The sequence below is a fragment of the Balaenoptera borealis genome (genome assembly GCF_965194805.1).
Source record: "Balaenoptera borealis genome assembly, chromosome: 20".
NCBI classification, from domain to species: domain Eukaryota; kingdom Metazoa; phylum Chordata; class Mammalia; order Artiodactyla; family Balaenopteridae; genus Balaenoptera; species Balaenoptera borealis.
In genome coordinates, this window is record NC_138879.1 from 51,137,545 (window position 1) to 51,155,647 (window position 18,103).

Consider the following 18,103-nt stretch of genomic DNA (forward strand, 5'->3'; position numbering starts at 1 on the left):
CGCAGTGAGAGCATGGAGTCCTAACCACTGGACTGCCAGGGAATTCCATATAGTCTCTTTTTAAAACACAAATAGCAACACACATTGTGCACTGTTCTACACTTTTTTTTCTTTCACTTGCTAAATCTCTGCATACAAACGAGGCACACTCCTGTCAGGTAGAAATATCAAAGCCACACCTGTGCGTCCGTTACCAGGGCTGCAAAGCCTCCGGAGGCTGCCGCACTCCCCACCTCAAGTTCACCACCCCCCAGGTTTTGTCCGTGAATCCCTCGCTTTTCTTGAATATTTTATTCCATGCACGTGCATTGTTTCGGTTGGCATGTTTATGCCTCTATTTCCCAGTGACCTTCCCTTCTCGTTCATCATGTTTTATAAGGTTTATGTCTGATGCATTTTCATTACTAAATACTGTTCTAGCCTATGAATAAACCAAAATGCATTTATCCTTTTCCTACCGATAGACACTGGCACATTGCTTTTTTTTTTTTTTTTCTCCCACCACCACTACTCCCTGCCACTTAACCCCCTTGGTGTCCATACGTTTGTTCTCTACATCTGTGTCTCTATTTCTGCCCTGCAAACTGGTTCATCTGTACCATTTTTCTAGATTCCACATATACGCGTTAATACACGATATTTGTTTTTCTCTTTCTGACTTACCTCACTCTGTATGACAGTCTCTAGGTCCATCCACGTCTCTGCAAATGACCCAATTTCATTCCTTTTTATGGCTGAGTAATATTCCATTGTATATATGTACCACATCTTCTTTATCCATTCGTCTGGCGATGGGCATTTAGGTTGCTTCCATGTCCTGGCTATTGTAAATAGTGCTGCAATGAACATTGGGGTGCATGTGTCTTTTTGAATTATGGTTTTCTCAGGGTATATGCCCAGTAGTGGGGTTCCTGGGTCGTATGGTAGTTCTATTTTTAGTTTTTTAAGGAACCTCCATACTGTTCTCCATTGTGGCTGTATCAATTTACATTCCCACCAACAATGCAAGAGGGTTCCCTTCTTTCCACACCCTCTCCAGCATTTGTTGTTTGTAGATTTTCTGATGATGCCCATTCTAACTGGTGTGAGGTGATACCTTGTTGTAGTTTTTGATTTGCATTTCTCTAATAATTAGTGATGTTGAGCAGCTTTTCATGTGCCTCTTGGCCACCTGTATGTCTGCTTTGGAGAAATGTCTATTTAGTTTTTCTGCCCATTTTTTTATTAGGTTGTTTTTTCTTTAGTATTGAGCTACATGAGCTGTTTATATATTTTGGAGCTTAATCCTTTGTCTGTTGTTTCATTTGCAAATAGTTGCTCCTATTCTGAGGGTTGTCTTTTCGTCTTGTTTATAGTTTCCTTTGCTGTGCAAAAGCTTTTAAGTGTCATTACGTCCCATTTGTTTATTTTTGTTTTTATTTCCATTACTCTAGGAGGTGGGTCAAAAAAGGTCTTGCTGTGATTTATGTAAAAGAGTGTTCTTCCTATGTTTTCCTCTAAGAGTTTTATAGTGTCTGGTCTTACATTTAGGTCTTTAATCCACTTGGAGTTTATCTTTGTGTATGGTGTTAGGGAGTGTCCTAATTTCATTCTTTTACATGTAGCTGTCCAGTTTTCCCAGCACCACTTATTGAAGAGACTGTCTTTTCTCCATTGTATATCCTTGCCTCCTTTGTCATAGATTAGTTGACCATAGGTGCGTGGCACATTGCTTTTTTCACTTAATGTATTTTACAGATCATTTCCCTTCTGTGTATATATTTATTACATTCTTAGAAATGCATCTTTATTCTTTAATAGGCAATGCATTTTCATGGTTCAAATTTAAAAAGAATAAGGTAGTAAATAGTGTCCTTCTCACCAGGGGCCTCTGAGGCACCTGGTATTTCCATTGTTGTGTGTGTGCATCTGGAGATGCAGGTCCCTGTACGATGTCCGAGTATATCTGGGGGTGAAATTCATCAGTGTAACTTTGCTGGGTTTCAGATTTACACACATATTGCCAAATTGTGGGCCACTATTTAAAGAGAACTGAGCTGAAGACAATGTTGTCCTTAACAGCTTTGAAAAGGACCTCATGGGGACAGAGTGGCCGTGGTTTGACGTAGGCTTCTCAGAAGTGCCCTGAAGTAATGAACTAGCTGCAGCTTCGTCCTGTTCTGAATGTTCGACTCCTTTTTATGTCTTTCTTTAGATCACATTCAGGCAGCCATCGCCCAGCTGGAGCTGTTGGGTGCCCTTGAAAACAAGGACGGCCAGCTCACCCTGACTCCAATAGGAAGAAAGATGGCGGCTTTCCCGTTAGAACCCAAATTTGCCAAAGTAAATGATATCCTCTCCTCAGTCCGCTTTCTGTGTGTTACGGGTCAGCCATCCCAGAGGAGACTCCTCAACCCAGTGCTTCTAGATTAATCTTCACTTTTTCTCGTAAATAATTATTAACACCTACTTTGTGCCTAACTCTGACTTATGCTCAGTGTGGGATTCAAGCCATATTAAGTCATGACCCCCTACTTACATGGAATCATGCGGGGAAGGCAGCCCTCTGTTTTACAGAAAGTGAAATAATATAACATACGTAGTCATGGTTTTAGAAACACCTGCCCCTTAACGCCTTAGAAGGGAAACTGCAAAAGCAATATATGGAAATACTTTATTCAGAAGCCAGGAGAAAACTAGGCTTACACAGTTTTTAACTGTGATTTGCAGACCATCCTCCTGTCCCCCAAATTCCACTGCACGGAGGAGATACTGACCATCATCTCCCTGCTGTCAGTGGACAGCGTTCTCTACAACCCCCCCTCCCGGCGGGATGAAGTTCAGGCTGTGCGGAAGAAGTTCATATCCAGCGAGGGTGATCACATCACCCTGCTTAACATCTACCGAGCCTTCAAGAACACAGGCAGAAACAAGGTAGGCCTTGTCTTGTTCCCCTTCTCAAACGATGCCCCCTCTTGGGCCTGTGAATGGCAGATGTCATTTCAGAAATGTCTGCACACAGGGAGGTTACCAGGGGAGGCACGATTCCCGTCGTTCCCTCTGCTTATGTTTGACTCATACCTAATGCTGGCAAGTTCGTGAAGTATTTGTTGACCCAGTTTCTTAGCTACAAAATGATTTGTTTCCCCACCTGCCCCTAACTTTCTTCATAGCAGATTTTTCTTGTATTTCAGTTCCCTGGACCAAGATGGAAAATGGCAGTATTTTCTTTCACTGATCAATAAAATAAAATAGAATAAAATCAGTCATTGTAGGGAGTTCCCTGGTGGCCTAGTGGTTAGGATTCCGGGCTCTCACTGCCATGGCCCAGGTTCAATCCTTGGTCAGGGAACTGAGATCCCGCAAGCCGGGTGGCGCGGCCCACCAAAAAAAAAAAAAAAAAAATCAGTAATTGTGCTATAGCACGCATGCTTTATCCGTGCTTCAACGCAAAAAACAAAAACAAAAAAAATAACCACCACCCAGTTTTAGTAGTTGTAAACATTTTGCTGTATTTGCCTCAATTTATTTTTACGGAAATAAAATGCTGTGGACATAACAAGAGCCCTGAGCTGCCCCTTTTGCAGTCCTTCCTCCGTTCTGTAACCCCTGTCAAGTCTGTCTGGGTCCTGGTGGGCAACAATGTGCTTTTACTTTGTATCCGCAGGCGTTGTATGCTATAAATGCTTCTTCACGCTACCTTTTTGCAACTTGTTTCCGTCTCCTCAGCTGCAGTGCCCATCCCGTCCAGGTCTCTTGTGCACCAGGGGGAGAGTTGCTCTGGGGTCGACACCCAGGAGTGGGCCTGCCGGTCTTGGGCAGCTGCATCAAGCTTTCCCAGCTGGCCTGTGCGTCCACAGAGCTGTCGGCACCTCTTTACCCTCCCCGGAGTAGTGTAGAGGAGCTTCCGTTTCCACCAGCCTCTCCAGCTCTTAGTTGAAATGACTTTTCATTTTTGCCACGTTGAGGGATGTGAAGTAGTATCTCAGTTATTTGAAACTGCACTGCCCTGATTCCTCAAGAGACCGAGAACCTTTGCTTAAGTTTATTGTCATTTGTAGTTAATCTTCTGTGAGTGGTCCCTCCATATCCTTTGTCGTTTTTCTACTGGAGTATTGGTCATTTTCTCACTGATTTGTAGGAGTTTATTTATTTGTTTGTTTGTTTGTTTATTTATTTATTTTTTAATATATTCTGGAGGTAATCATTCTTTACTGGGTGTAGTGATGCAGATATCTCAGTCATTAGCTTTTTTCATCGTGACTTGACCTACGGAAATTTTTGGTTTTACTTTAGTTTAAATTTTTACTGTTTTCCTTTACGGTTCATGCTTTTTGCTATAAAGATATTTTCCTGTATTTATTTTTGGCAACTGAAGTTTTCCGTCTGAATTAGAACAGTGTTCTAAAAATTATGCTGGGACTTCCCTGGCGGTCCCGCGGTTAAGACTCCGCGCTTCCACTGCAGGGGGCACGGGTTTGATTCCTGGTTGGGGAACTAAGATCCCGCATGCCGTGTGGTGAGGCCCAAAATTTTTTTTTAATTAAAAATAAAAATTGTGCTATGTTTTTCTCTTTATAGAAATGAGAGGACTGTGATATCTCTTTTTTCTCCTATTCAGGATTGGTGCAAAGAGAATTTTGTCAACAGCAAGAATATGATGCTGGTAGCTGAAGTCAGATCACAGCTGAGGGATATCTGCTTCAAGGTATTCTTCTTCCTGGTGTTCTCTGGGGGGCTAAGCTGTCAACTTTTTTCTAGGTGAAAAATTTCAGATTGCTTATTGCAAGTGATTGCAAAAACACCCTCTCATTGTAGGAAAATTTTTAAATAAGGAAGAAAGTAAAAATTAGCCACAGCTCCACCTCTCACCAGTTTCTTCATAGCCCTGTTTTTAAATGAATTTTTTACATCATTAGTTACATTGTATATATAATTTATATTCAGCTTTTATAAACTTTAAAAGTGTTTTCCAATGTTATTAGAATTCTTCCTAAGGTTTGTTTTTTTAGTGGAAATATCTTTGTTATTTTTTTTCAGATTACGAAAGCCATGCATAATTGTTACAAATTGATACAGTGCAGAAAATAGTGATATATAATGCAGAAAGTGTAAAAGTCTCCTTAATCCTGCCCCTCCAAAGATAAATAATAGTCTGGTGTAGATCCTTCTAGAATTTTTTCCTGTGTATGTATGTTTTTGTATATGTGTGTGTATACACATATACATGGATACATATATAAAATTTTCTTTTTTTTTCTTTATTTTAATAGATTTTTATTTGCGTATAATTGCTTCACAATACTGTGTTAGTTTCTGTTGTACACGAAAGTGGATCAGCCATATGCATACATATGTCCCCATATCCCCTCCCTCTTGAGCCTTCCTCCCATCCTCTGTATCCCACCCCTCTAGGTCACTGCAAAGCACCGAGCTGATCTCCCTGTGCTATTCTGCTGCTTCCCACTAGCTATGTATTTTACATCTGGTAGTGTATATATGTCGATGCTACTCTAACTCGCCCCAGCTTCCCCCTCCCACCCCGTGTCCTCAAGTCCATTCTCTAGGTCTACATCTTTATTCCTGCCCTGCAACTAGGTTCATCAGTACCATTTTTTTTAGAGTCCATATATATATGTTAGCACATGGTATTTTTGTCTTTCTGACTTACTTCACTCTGTATGACAGACTCTAGGTCCATCCATCGCACTACAAATAACTCAATTTCATTTCTCTTATGGCTAATATTCCATTGTATATATGTGCCACATCTTCTTATCCATTCATCTGTCGATGGACATTTAGGTTGGTTCCATGTCCTGGCTATTGTAAATAGTGCTGCAGTGAACATCGTGATACATGACTCTTTTTGAATTATGGTTTTCTCAGGGTATAAGCCCAGTAGTGGGATTGCTGGGTCATATGGTAGTTCTATTTTTAGTCTTTTAAGGCGACTCCATACTGTTTTCCATAGTGGTTGCATCAATTTACATTCCCACCAACAGTGCAGGAGGGTTCCCTTTTCAGCACACCCTTTCCGGCATTTATTGTTTCTAGATTTTTTGATAATGGCCATTCTCACCGGTGTGAGGTGATACCTCATTGTAGTTTTGATTTGCATTTCTCTAATAATTAGTGATGCTGAGCAGCTTTTCATGTGCCTCTTGGCCATCTGTATGTCTTCCTTGGTGAAATGTCCATTTAGGTCTTCTGCCCTTTTTTTTTTTTTAATTTATCTATTTATTTATTTTTGGCTGCTTTGGGTCTTCGTTGCTGCGTGCCGGCTTTCTCTAGTTGCTGTGAGCGGGGGCTACTCTTCGTTGTGGTGCGCAGGCTTCTCATTGCGGTGGCTTGTCTTTGTTGCAGAGCACAGGCTTTAGGCGTGTGGGCTCAGTAGTTGTGGCTCGTGGGCTCTAAAGCGCAGGCTCAGTAGTTGTGGCGCACAGGCTTAGTTGCTCCACAGCATGTGGGATCTTCCCGGACCAGGGCTCGAACCCATATCCCCTGCATTGGCAGGCGGATTTTTAACCACTGAGCCACCAGGGAAGTCCTTCTGCCCATTTTTTAATTCGATTGTTTGGTTTTTTGATATTGAGCTCCATGAGCTGTTTGTATATTTTGGAGATTAATCCTTTGTTGTTTCATTTGCAAATATTTTCTCCCATTCTGAGGGTTGTCTTTTTGTCTTGTTTATGGTTTCCTTTGCTGTGCAAAAGCTTTTAAGTTTAATTAGGTCCCATTTGTTTATTTTTGTTTTTATTTCTGTTACTGTAGGAGGTGGGTCAAAAAAGATCTTGCTGTGGTTTATATCAAAGAGTGTTTTTCCTATCTTTTCCTCTAAGAGTTTTATAGTGTCTGATATTACATTTAGGTCTTTTCCACTTGGAGTTTATTTTTGTGTATGGTGTTAGGTAGTGTTCTAATTTCATTCTTTTACACGTAGCTGTCCAGTTTTCCCAGCACCACTTATTGAAGAGGCTATCTTTTCTCCATTTTACGTTCTTGCCTCCTTTGTCTTAAATTAGGTGACCATATGTGCGTGAGTTTATCTCTGGGCTTTCTGTCCTGTTCCATCGATCTATATTTCTGTTTTTGTGCCAGTACCATACTGTCTTGATTACTGTAGCTTTGTGGTATAGTTTGAAGTCAGGGAGCCTGATTCCTCCAGCTCCATTTTTCTTTCTCAAGATTGCTTTGGCTATTCAGGGTCTTTTGTATTTCCATACGAAGTGTAAAATTTTTTGTTCTAATTCTGTGAAGAATGCCATTGGTAGTTCAATAGGGATTGCATTGAATCTGTAGATTGCTTTGGGTAGTATAGTCATTTTCACAATATTGGTTCTTCCAATCCAAGAACATGGTATATTTCTCCCATCTGTTTATGTCATCCTTGATTTCTTTCATCAGTGTTTTATAGTTTTCTGAGTACAAGTCTTTCCCCTCCTTAGGCAGGTTTATTCCTGGGTATTTTATTCTTTTTGTTGCAGTGGTAAATGGGATTGTTTCCTTAATTTCTCTCTCTGATTTTTTGTTGTTAGTGTATAGGAATGCCAGAGATTTCTGTGCATTAATTTTGCATCTTGCAACCTTACCAAATTCATTGATTAGTTCTAGTAGTTTTCTGGTAGCATCTTTAGGATTTTCTATGTATAGTATCATGTCACCTGCAAACAGTGACAGTTTTACTTCTTCTTTTCCAATTTGTATTCCTTTTATTTCTTTTTCTTCTCTGATTGCAGTGGCTAGGGCTTCCAAAACTATGTTGAATAAGAGTGGCGAGAGTGGACATTCTTGTCTTGTTACTGATCTTAGTGGAAATGCTTACAGTTTTTCACCATTGAGTATGATGCTTGCTGTGGGTTTGTCATATATGGCCTTTAATATGTTGAGGTAGGTTCCCTCTATGCCCATTTTCTGGAGAGTTTTTATCATAAATGGGTGTTGAATTTTGTCAAAAGCTTTTTCTGCGTCTATTGAGATGATCATACGGTTTTTATTCCTTAATTTGTTAATGTGGTGTATCACACTGATTGATTTGCATATATTGAAGAATCCTATGGGATGAAGCAAAAGCACTTCTAAGAGGGAAGTTTATAGCAATTCAATCTCACCTCAAGAAACAAGAAAAATCTCAAATAAACAATCTAACCCTACACTTAAAACAACTAGAGAAAGGAGAACAAAGAAAACAAACCCAAAGTCAGTAGAAGGAAAGAAATCATAACAATCAGAGCAGAAATAAATGAAATAAAAATGAAGAAAACAATAGCAAAGATCAATAAAACTAAAAGCTGGTTCTTTGAGTAGATAAACAAAATTGATAAACCCTTAGCCAGACTCATCAAGAAAAAAAGGGAGAGGACACAAATCAATAAAATTAGAAATGAAAAAGGAGAAATCACAACTGACACCACAGAAATGCAAAGGATTACTATATGCCAATTGAAACTGTAATTAAAAATCTTCCAACAAACATAAGTTCAGGACCAGATGGCTTCACAGGAGAATTCTATCAAACATTTAGAGAAGAGCTAACACCAGTCCTTCTCAAACTCTTCCAAAAAATTGCAGAGGGAGAAACACTCCCAAATTCATTCTACGAAGCCACCATCACCCTGATACCAAAACCAGAAAAAGATATCACAAAAAAGGAAAATCATAAACCAATATCACTGAGGAACATAGATGCAAAAATCCTGAACAAAATACTAACAGACAGAATCCAACAACACATGAAAAAGATCATACACCATGATGAAGTTTTCTTTTTAACACAAAATGTATAACATTTTGTTTTGCAATTTGCTTTTTTCCACTTGGAGTACTTCTTGAATACTTCGTGTCTAGGCTGTGTTGCAGTGCCTGCATATGTGCATCTCATTCTTTTTTAGTGACTTCGTAACAGTTCACTGTGTTCACTACAGTTTATTTAGCCGAGCCCCTAATGGTGGTCATTTAGGTTGTGCTATAATGATCATCCTCCTTCATAAATGTTTGTGCTCTGGTACACATAGAATGAACTTCTAGATGGGGAATTTAGATTTTGATAGACATGGCCAAATCGTCAACCGAAAAGTTTCCTGTCAGCTTATATTCCCTCTCAGAGGCCATAATGTTTATATATTCAATGGCTTTATGACGCGCCACATTTCACCTCAGAGGTGGGGTTGCTTGTGTTCGCGTTCTCCTGTGTTGAGCACTGAGAGAGTGTCTACTTTTTGCTGCCGTGAGCAGCTCTGTGGTGACTGTCTTCGTGTGTAAGGCGTCTTTTGAGACAGCCCGTGGCACGGACCACCCGCACGTCCCTAGGGGACAGTTGTCACCCTTACCCAGGCCTGTGCCTGATGCCAGCGGCCCATTGTTAGCACTACAGTGACTTCTTCTCATAGTAGCGTGTTGTGTTCTGCATTATACACATTTTTCCAACCCTTCTTGTACTCGAACAGCTTTCCTGCCAGACCATCCCTTGGCTTCGTGAGCCCCTCATTTTCTGTTGACAGTAGACACGGTGGTCCTCCACCAGCCCTGATCTCAGGCGTGGCAGGCAGCCGCCCGGGTGCCAGCCTCCACCGCGGGCCCTGCACCCTGGACTGCGTGGGGGGGCGCGTGGCTCCGTCCGCCACAGGTGGCGGCACAGCACTCACGTCTGGGGTCTTCTCCGTGTCTCGCTTCCTCCCGAACCAGATGTCCATGCCGATCGTGTCGTCGCGAGGGGACACAGAGAGCGTCCGCCGCTGCCTGGCGCACAGCCTCTTCGTGAGCACCGCCGAGCTGCAGCCCGACGGCTCCTATGCCACCACGGACACCCACCAGCCGGTGGCCATCCACCCCTCGTCCGTCCTCTTCCACTGCAAGCCGGCCTGCGTCGTGTACACGGAGCTGCTCTTCACCAACAAGTGCTACATGCGCGACCTGTGCGTCGTGGACGCCGAGTGGCTGTACGAGGCTGCCCCCGACTTCTTCAGGAGGAAGCTCAGGGCCTCCAGGAACTGAGCCGCCCGGGGCGGGAGCTGGGCCGCAGCCGGCCTCGCCGCGGACTCTCACGCTGGCACCCAGAGAGGCCGCGGTCGTAACAGGCGGGATCATGCCCGGTCTCTGGGAGCTTGAAAGCATCTTTGTCTAAACTCCTCTGACTGAACCACACAGACATGTAGCGACCTTGGAGACTTCAAAATGATGCTTTCAGTTCTTGCTGGGCGACTTTGGGTGACTTAGTTAACTTCTGAGCCTCGGTTTCCCTATCTGCCAAGTGGGGGGTGATAATAATAATACTTACAGGGTTGGGGTCATGAGGTTTAGAGCAAATGAAAGGAAAGTACCCAGAGCTGTGCCTGCCCACGATAACCACGCCGTGGATCGTGAGCCGTGGAGCTCGGTTGGTGTTACTGCTTTTCTACACGATGTGAATCAGGTGCAACAAAACCCCCTGAGTTCTCGAGACTGAGGGGGATCGCCTGGAAAGGGGACCACCAGAGGTCACAGAGCTGTTGACCTTGGATCTATTTTAACTTCTATCTGCATGAAGTTTTATAACAGAAAACAGAAGAGATTAACTTCTGTTTCAGGAGGGAGGTGCTTTGGGACTATAAACACTTGAGCCTAAGGAGTGTCTCTGAGCTGAGCTTAAGGCATTTCTCCTCTGGCCCTGCGGGTGGGCGGAGGTGAGGACACAGGCAGCTTTGGCTCACCCATCACCTCATCTAGTGTTTATGTTCTTTTATTTATTTCCTATGATCATTTTTCCTTCTTAGGGACCTGGGGACAGCCTGGCTTTGCCACTCACCCCTCTCTAGCCCTCATTTTCCACATTTGTCAGAGGGGATTAGAGGGTCTCCACAGTCTCTTCCTGTTTTCATATTTTGAGGAGGGAAAAGCCACCAAAAGTCCTTCTTAGCTATTTAATTATCAAAAGCAAATAATCTTTCCCCAGAGAATGCTATGCCCTAGAAGACGCCAAGATTTAGCCCTTTTATTGTGCTTAATTGGTCAAAACACACACGTGCAATATTTTGGTTATTCCTTTATTTAATAGAGGCCTAGGATGTTTACGGTTCAAAAGGTATTGGTAAAAGAAAATATTGTATTTTTAATAAAATGTTCAAAAGGTATTGGTAAAAGAAAATATTGTATTTTTAATAAAATGTTCAAAAGGTATTGGTAAAAGAAAATATTGTATTTTTAATAAAACGTTCATCATGCTGGTAGAAAATTGGGAGTGGGGTAATTTGTTATGTTCCTCAGCAAATTATATAGAGGTATTCTCTGGGGCAAGTAAAATTTAGCTTTTAATCATTTATGTCCAGCTCAATTACCTGAACCATTTCAGGAAATGTATATTTTTTTCTGAGCAGGAATAAGGGGTAAATAGCTTCTGTGTTTCTGTACAAAAATATATTTATCACTAACATTCTGGTAGAGTTTTCATACAGTAGTTTTTTATTGGGCTTTTTAAAAAGTTAACTTTTAACATAGCTGCTCAGGGATTAAATCAGATTGGAAAAGCCGGTCTGACTCTCCATATTACTACAAAGAAATACATGGTTGTTTACATTGAGCTGCAGGGCATAGATAAGTACACTTCAAACTTTCTTAAGAAAGTTAAATGTTTCACAATGATGTTGCAGTCTAACCTTGAGCTACTCTTTTCAATCCTACAATCTCCAGTGGTGTGCCACCTTTTTTCCAGCCTGTGAAATCCATATCTAGGTGAATCACTAGCTCCCTTGAGCAGCTTCATGTAAATAGATGCACTCCAAGCAGATCACATGCCTCAGATGTTTGTCTTCTGCTTCTAGTAATCATGGAGTGTGAAACCTCCAGAGCAGCATAGATCTAAGAACTGCCAACACCCAGTTCTTGGTAAAAACCTTTGGTAAAGAGATGCCAGAATGGAGACAAGTTTTTGCTCTGTGGATAAGACTGATTATGTACTGTGATGCATAAATCCATTTAATCCAGCTGTCAAGAAATGCTTAGAACTGTGGCCAGGCATCTAAGATACCATTCCTTGTGCGTAGAAGGAAACACTGCACCTATGGGGAAGCAAGAATTTTATTATATTTTATTTGATCAGAATATTATAACTGGCAGCAAAAAAAAATCTAGTTGGTTCAGGTTTATGTTGTATTTTGAGAGTCTGTTCTTGTTCAAAGAGAGAGAGCTCTAAAGAAGCACTGGCTCTTGTATATAATGCTCAAATTTGCACCTGACTATCAAATCCATTAAAAGTGAATCTTGTACATGTGTGTGTCTTCTTTCTTGGGTCTCCTTTCCCTTATTCACAGAATGCTGCTTAAATTATATTAAGTATGTCTTATCTTTGCCACTTGATTTGGGAAGACTTACTTTCTTGCTACCTTATATATCTTATGTGTCCTGGTAAGGTAGGAACATTAGTTCTTAACCTAAATTTAATGTAAGCTGTGGCTTCTTACCCCCAGAAAAATAATGTCCCATCAGAACCTGGGTGTAAGGTTGGAGGGTTGCAGGAATTTACCAGGGCTCTTGCCTTTAGGAGCTCCGGGTCTGGTGGGGGTGAGGGTCAGCTGCCAGGTAAACCAGCAGTGCCAGGAGGTTTCTGCTGAGAAAAGAATGAAGCACAGGGGCCGGGTCGCACAGGCATGAGTCTGTTTTTCAGGGAAGAGAGGAGGAAGTTCCAGGAAGGCCTCTTACGGGAGGTGATCCCGGAGGCTGGTCTTTGGAAGTTGGTGGTGGCAAGAGTGCATTCCACGAAGTCATAGAAAGCCTGGCCGTGCTTGAGAACAGTAGATGGAAATTTGGAGAGTGTAAGCAGCCACTGGAGAGAACGGATGCTGGCCAATTAAACAGCAAGCCTGGGACACCAGACTCAGGCCGACTCAGCTAAAGAAGTTCAGGAATCGGATTCCAGGCCTCTCCGGAGGCCACCAGCAGAGGGCGCATTCCCGCCCGCTGTGCCTTCGGTCTGCAAAGCGGCGGCGCGGAAGCACTTCCCGGGAGGGGGTGGGACTTCCGGCGGCGGCCCTAGATCTAGGGGGCGCAGTGGCAAAGAGTCGTCGCTCTTGCCGAGAGTTGTGTTTCGTATCTGCACGTGTCCGCCGCCGCCTCCGCTGCAAAAATGCTGCCGCTGCTGCGCTGCGTGCCCCGCGTCCTGGGCACCGCTGTCGCTGGCATCCGCGCCGCCGCGCCCTCCCTGCCGCTGCTGCAGCCCGCGTCCAGGCCGTGCGCCCGGCCCTTCGGGCTGCTGAGCGTGCGCGCGGGGTCGGTGCAGTTGCCCGGTCTCCTGCGGCCTTGGGGGCCCTGCGGCTGCGGCTGCGGCTGCGGCGGACTGCACACCGAAGGTAAGACTCGTGCACGTGGGCCGGGGGCGTGAGGGGCCAGGGCCTGGGTGGTGCGGGGAGTCCAGGACGAGGAAGTGTAGACCACGCGTGGACAGCCCAGAACCTCCCCCGAAGTCCAGAACATTCTCCCACTGATCGGCGACCAGCGGGTTAAACCTACGCGTGATCGCATTTCCCGTCTTCCCCCACCTCTGTTTCACCTTGCGGGGAGAGATGCTGTAAAGCCCTGGAGGCCGACTCTATTCTCAGTCTCTCGAAAATGGAACTTTGCGAAAGCCCAAGGTCGCGGTTGGGAGTAGCGTGGTGTTGTCTGTTGGCAAGTGAAAGAGGGTAATTGCGAATTTTTCTTGCTTTATTTTGAAACGTGGTAAGGAGTTCATTGTTGGGAATCACTTTTCCAGAATCCGAGCTCAGCTTCCCACTGATAGCTTACGGCATTTTTACAGATGAGGAAACTGAGACTTAATGGATGTGAGTTGCATTAAGTTCCCAGAGCCACCGTTAATAGCAGAAGTATTAGAAACAGCCCAAATCCAGGTCTCTGGTTGTAGTAACCTGGGTCATTTTCCGTTTTAGACTGATTGGCTCTTTCTGTAACTTATTTCCATTGTAGGGGACAAAGCTTTTGTTGAATTCCTCAAAGATGAGATTAAGGAGGAAAAGAAGATTCAGAAGTATAAGTCTCTCCCCAAGATGTCTGGAGGTTGGGAGCTGGAAGTGAATGGGACAGAAGCCAAATTATTGCGGAAAGTTGCTGGAGAAAAGTAAGTACCGGGGGCCTATGAACTCCAGGGAACCAAATCCATGACCCTGCAGGACCTGCCCTGACTCATCCACAACAGCCTTTAGTTAAGGCAGGTACTTAACAGACACGTGGTTTCCGAGAGATCGTAGGATTCATTTGGATAACTTCATAAGCTCCAGGTCGTACATTCACTGCATACTTATGTGCTGTGGTAGTTAATAAGGAGATGATAAGCAAGTAGCACCGAAGCCACGTTGCTGGGAGCCTGCTGGACCAGTAGAGGTGTCAGTCACTAAACCCTTGCTGGTGAGGGAAGCTATGCCTTGCCTAAATCTAGGCACGCAAATTCAGAAATTCTGACAGCACTGACAGAATCTCAGATTTGCAATGCTGACTTACTATACTACAGGCTTTGGCTGAGGAAAACAAAGCCCCTACTCTGTTTATAGTTGAGAAAGCAAGATGAGGGTGGGGTTGCTGTATAGTAAGGGTCACCATGAGAAAGATGGGAAGACTTTGACCTGCTTAAGCTGTTTGTGATCTACTTTGAGTGAATTTTTGTATATGCTGTGAAGTAGGGTTCCGGTTTTTTTGTTTTGTTTTGGTGGTGTAGTGTTTTTCCCCTCATAGGTCAATCATGTATTCTGTAACGTGACCTAAACCACTTTCCTGGGGTAAGTCATAGGCGGTTTGGGGCCATTATAAGTAATGTTCTAATGAACATAACTGCATTTCTGTGCCCAGCCGTCAGCTTGGTCCGCACTGCTGCAGAGTAGACAGATTTTGTGGCTGAACCTCAAACCTCGCACCGGCAAGGCAGCCAGTGAGCACAGCTCCAGAGGGGAGTGGTTACAGTGTACTGTTGTCTGCAACCCCACAGTGCTCGTTCCAGATCTCTCAATTTTAGATTCAAATCTTGGAACATGGTATGTCAGGTGAAGGTTCTTGCAACTTAAAATTGTCATTAGTTGGTGTTTGTGGCCTGCTTTGTGAGGATAAAATTTCCCACAACTGCTCTGAGGAATGCGCTTGTCCTGCAGCATGTTCTTTTATTTTTTTGGCGGTGCCCTGTGTCTTGCAGGATCCTAGTTCCCCATCCAGGGAGTGAACCCAGGCCACGGCAGTGACAGCGCTGAGTCCTAACCACCGGACCACCAGGGAGCTCCCCAGCAAGCGTTGCTCGTTGTGAGGCCCCCCCTTCACGGGGCCGGGGCTGCTCTCCACCCTCAGCTGATGCCACAGCCTCCACTGCTCCTTCTTCCCTTCCTCTCGGGCAGATTTTCTTCTAATGGAGAAAAGCTTTTAAAGGAGGCTTCTGCCCCCTGCCCCCAGCTTCTCAGCTGCTCACCACTGGAAGGTGCCCTGGAAAGACGAGGGTGGCAGTGTCAGTTGGCTGTGGCCAGGAGGTAGCCAGTGGACACAGGTTGGCAGTGAGCCCTGGATGCTGGCCTGGTGACAGGAGCTCACACATGACTGTATTTGGCTGAGGAACAAGTGCCTAATTGGCTTCCAGCAGCCAACACGTAGTAGGCCCACTTCGGACCTGCTGAATCTATCTGTGGGTGGGATGCAGGCACCCGCCTTTTGGAAGTTCTGCACATCAGAGGTGCACTGTTTCAGCAGCGTTTTTAACTGTAGCAAGCCTCAGTATTTACTCCTCAGTTAAGAGGACATCCTCTGTTGTGTTTTCTCTTGCCTTTCTAGGGTCACTGTCACTTTCAACATTAACAATAGCATTCCACCCGCATATGATGGGGAGGAGGAACCCTCTGAAGGGCAGAAGGTTGAAGAACAGGAGGTAAGTTTGTAACACTGTAACCAGCCTGAACCTCCTAGTTCTTACAGGCAATCCTGGAGGCTTGGCGAAGGAGCATTGGTTTTTGTTTTGTTTAAATTCTCTTAACACTAGGAGAGAAGGCAAAGGACAACCATCCCTGGGCCTTTTCTTGTAGAGCACCAGAACTGTGTTGCCCCTTTTCTTTCCCAGGGGCAAAGTAAATTGTTACCTTTAGGCTTAGGCTTTATAATTTGCCCTGTGTTCACTTAACAGAAAGGAATTGAAACTGTCTTAACCCTTCCCATGATCAGGAGGTAAATTATCATTTGGCGCGTTTCCAAGTGAGGAATGCTCTAACACGTCCCAGGCTGGTAGCAAACACCAGGTAGGGGCATCAGAGACTTTGGCAGGGTCTCTCCTTAAGGTGCTGCCCTTCTTGGTTGGACCTGGATGGTGCTCAGTCTTCAAACATTTTAGGAAGCAGTGTGCCCAGCCTAGAAACCAGCCAGCGTGAGGGCCACAGGGTCTGCAGGCTTTCTGGCTGGGTTGGCATGGTATTGTCTCACGACCCAGCTCAGCTCCCTGGAGCGCTGGCCCAGCACTAGGACCGCCCCACCCCGGCACACACCCTGGCTGGCTCACCCTCAAAGGCGGGGTTGCTCTGCTTTAGCCAGAGGCACCAGCCTCTGGTCCTGGGCTGTAATAAAGGAAGATCCCGAAACAGCTGGAAAGGGATTTTGGCGCTTTAGGCCAGCTTTGCAGTGTATGGATGTAGAAAAAGGCCCAAGGAGATTAAGTTAATTGGCACTCTCGCTGGGGCTAGAGTTCAGATTTCCTAATTCTAACCTTGTAGAATTAGGTTAGAACCTAGTATGTATTAGGTTCTAATATGTAACCTTGTATGTTCTTTAAACAAGTAGCGTGGCTAATAGAAGTGAAATGCTGTACTAAATATACGATACTCTGCCATCCAAAACATAGTCTACAACTCTAGAAAGGATCCACAGGATGGGTTCAGCCCAGTCTGTCTGAACAAGCTGGTACGTGGCTTTAATACTCTGTGTTAAAAGATCCTAGGCTCCTTATTTGGGAACACCGTAGCATAGCAGTGGCCATCAGACCGCCTGAACTGAGACCTTCGGTCCAGACCCCTGCCAACAGAGACATTTACTGACTCGTTCTTGTCTCCCCAGCCTGAACTGACGTCCACTCCCAATTTTGTGGTTGAAGTTGTAAAGGATGGTAGCAACAAGGCCCTCGTGCTGGACTGCCACTATCCAGAAGATGAGGTACGTAGAGTGGAGCACCGGCAGCCCTGGGGACAAGGAGGGCCTCCGGGGTACGCAGAGTGGAGTGCCGGCAGCCCTGGGGACAAGGAGGGCCTCCGGGACCCTCCTGCTCCCATTTAGCTGATGCTGACATTTTCTAGCTCAGACCAGCAAAACTGGGAAGATTGGGGGGCGGGTGAGGGAGCAAGGTTAAAATCTGAGTTTCAAGCTCTAAATAGTCCCTTTTCTTTGCATGAGGCTGGCTTGTCCTGGGAAACCTTTCAGTTCTCCCCAAATATTGTCTCTTGTCAGATCGGACAAGAAGAGGAGGACCAGAGTGACATTTTCTCCATCAAGGAAGTGAGCTTTCAGTCCACCGGCAATTCCGACTGGAAGGACACAAATTACACGCTCAGCACAGACTCCCTGGACTGGGTGAGTGCTCGATAGGGTGGTGCTGCTCTGGGGCCTTGCAGGGGAGGGTCTAGTCCAAGGCCACACGAAGAAGCACCTTAATAAGTGTCTCGGGTGCCTTTTTCTCTTTTTTTTAACTAATGTTTCTCCTTATAGGGCTTATACGACCACCTAATGGATTTCCTTGCGGACCGAGGGGTGGACAACACTTTCGCTGATGAGCTGGTAGAGCTCAGCACAGCCTTGGAGCACCAGGAGTACATTACTTTTCTCGAAGACCTCAAAGGTTTTGTCAAAAGCCAATAGAGAAGACAAGGTGCCAAACACCTTAATTTTACGGCAGGCTTTGGCCACTGAACAACACCTACTCTGAAGCCAGCCCCACATGCTTTGAAATGGTTTTCATCCCAATATCATGGAAAATAATTCAATATTAACTTATTTCTGTTGCCTCTTATTTACCATTTCTTCTCTACAAACCTGTTATTTCTAGATTTTTGTATAACATAATGATGGACAATAAAATCTCCAAGGTGATTTGTCTTTTCTATTTCTACTCCTTCCCTTTCAATCTGCATTACGAAACACAAAGAGCAGAGAA

General features: G+C 44.5%; 2 protein-coding genes across 4 annotated transcripts in view; both read left to right on the forward strand.

Moving 5' to 3' along the window:
* Nucleotides 1-12,218, forward strand: part of DHX33 (DEAH-box helicase 33) — a 28,883-nt gene extending 16,665 nt beyond the window's left edge. For 2 of the 3 annotated variants that reach the window (XM_082370650.1, XM_082370649.1), the window contains 4 exons: nt 2,195-2,322; nt 2,710-2,913; nt 4,601-4,687; nt 9,664-12,218. In XM_082370650.1, coding sequence (XP_082226776.1) covers nt 2,195-2,322; nt 2,710-2,913; nt 4,601-4,687; nt 9,664-9,972 — 728 coding nt within the window. In that variant the 3' untranslated portion in view covers nt 9,973-12,218. The remainder of the gene's footprint in view (nt 1-2,194; nt 2,323-2,709; nt 2,914-4,600; nt 4,688-9,663) is intronic. The other variant, XR_014238156.1, reaches the window with a different exon arrangement.
* Nucleotides 12,219-12,960: 742 nt separating this feature from the next.
* C1QBP (complement C1q binding protein) lies at nt 12,961-18,039 on the forward strand. The gene is made up of 6 exons (XM_082370787.1): nt 12,961-13,298; nt 13,912-14,062; nt 15,748-15,841; nt 17,014-17,109; nt 17,401-17,523; nt 17,659-18,039. The coding sequence occupies exons 1-6, from the start codon at nt 13,076-13,078 to the stop codon at nt 17,806-17,808; spliced, it is 837 nt and encodes a 278-aa protein (XP_082226913.1). The 5' UTR covers nt 12,961-13,075; the 3' UTR covers nt 17,809-18,039.
* Nucleotides 18,040-18,103: the final 64 nt, after the last annotated feature.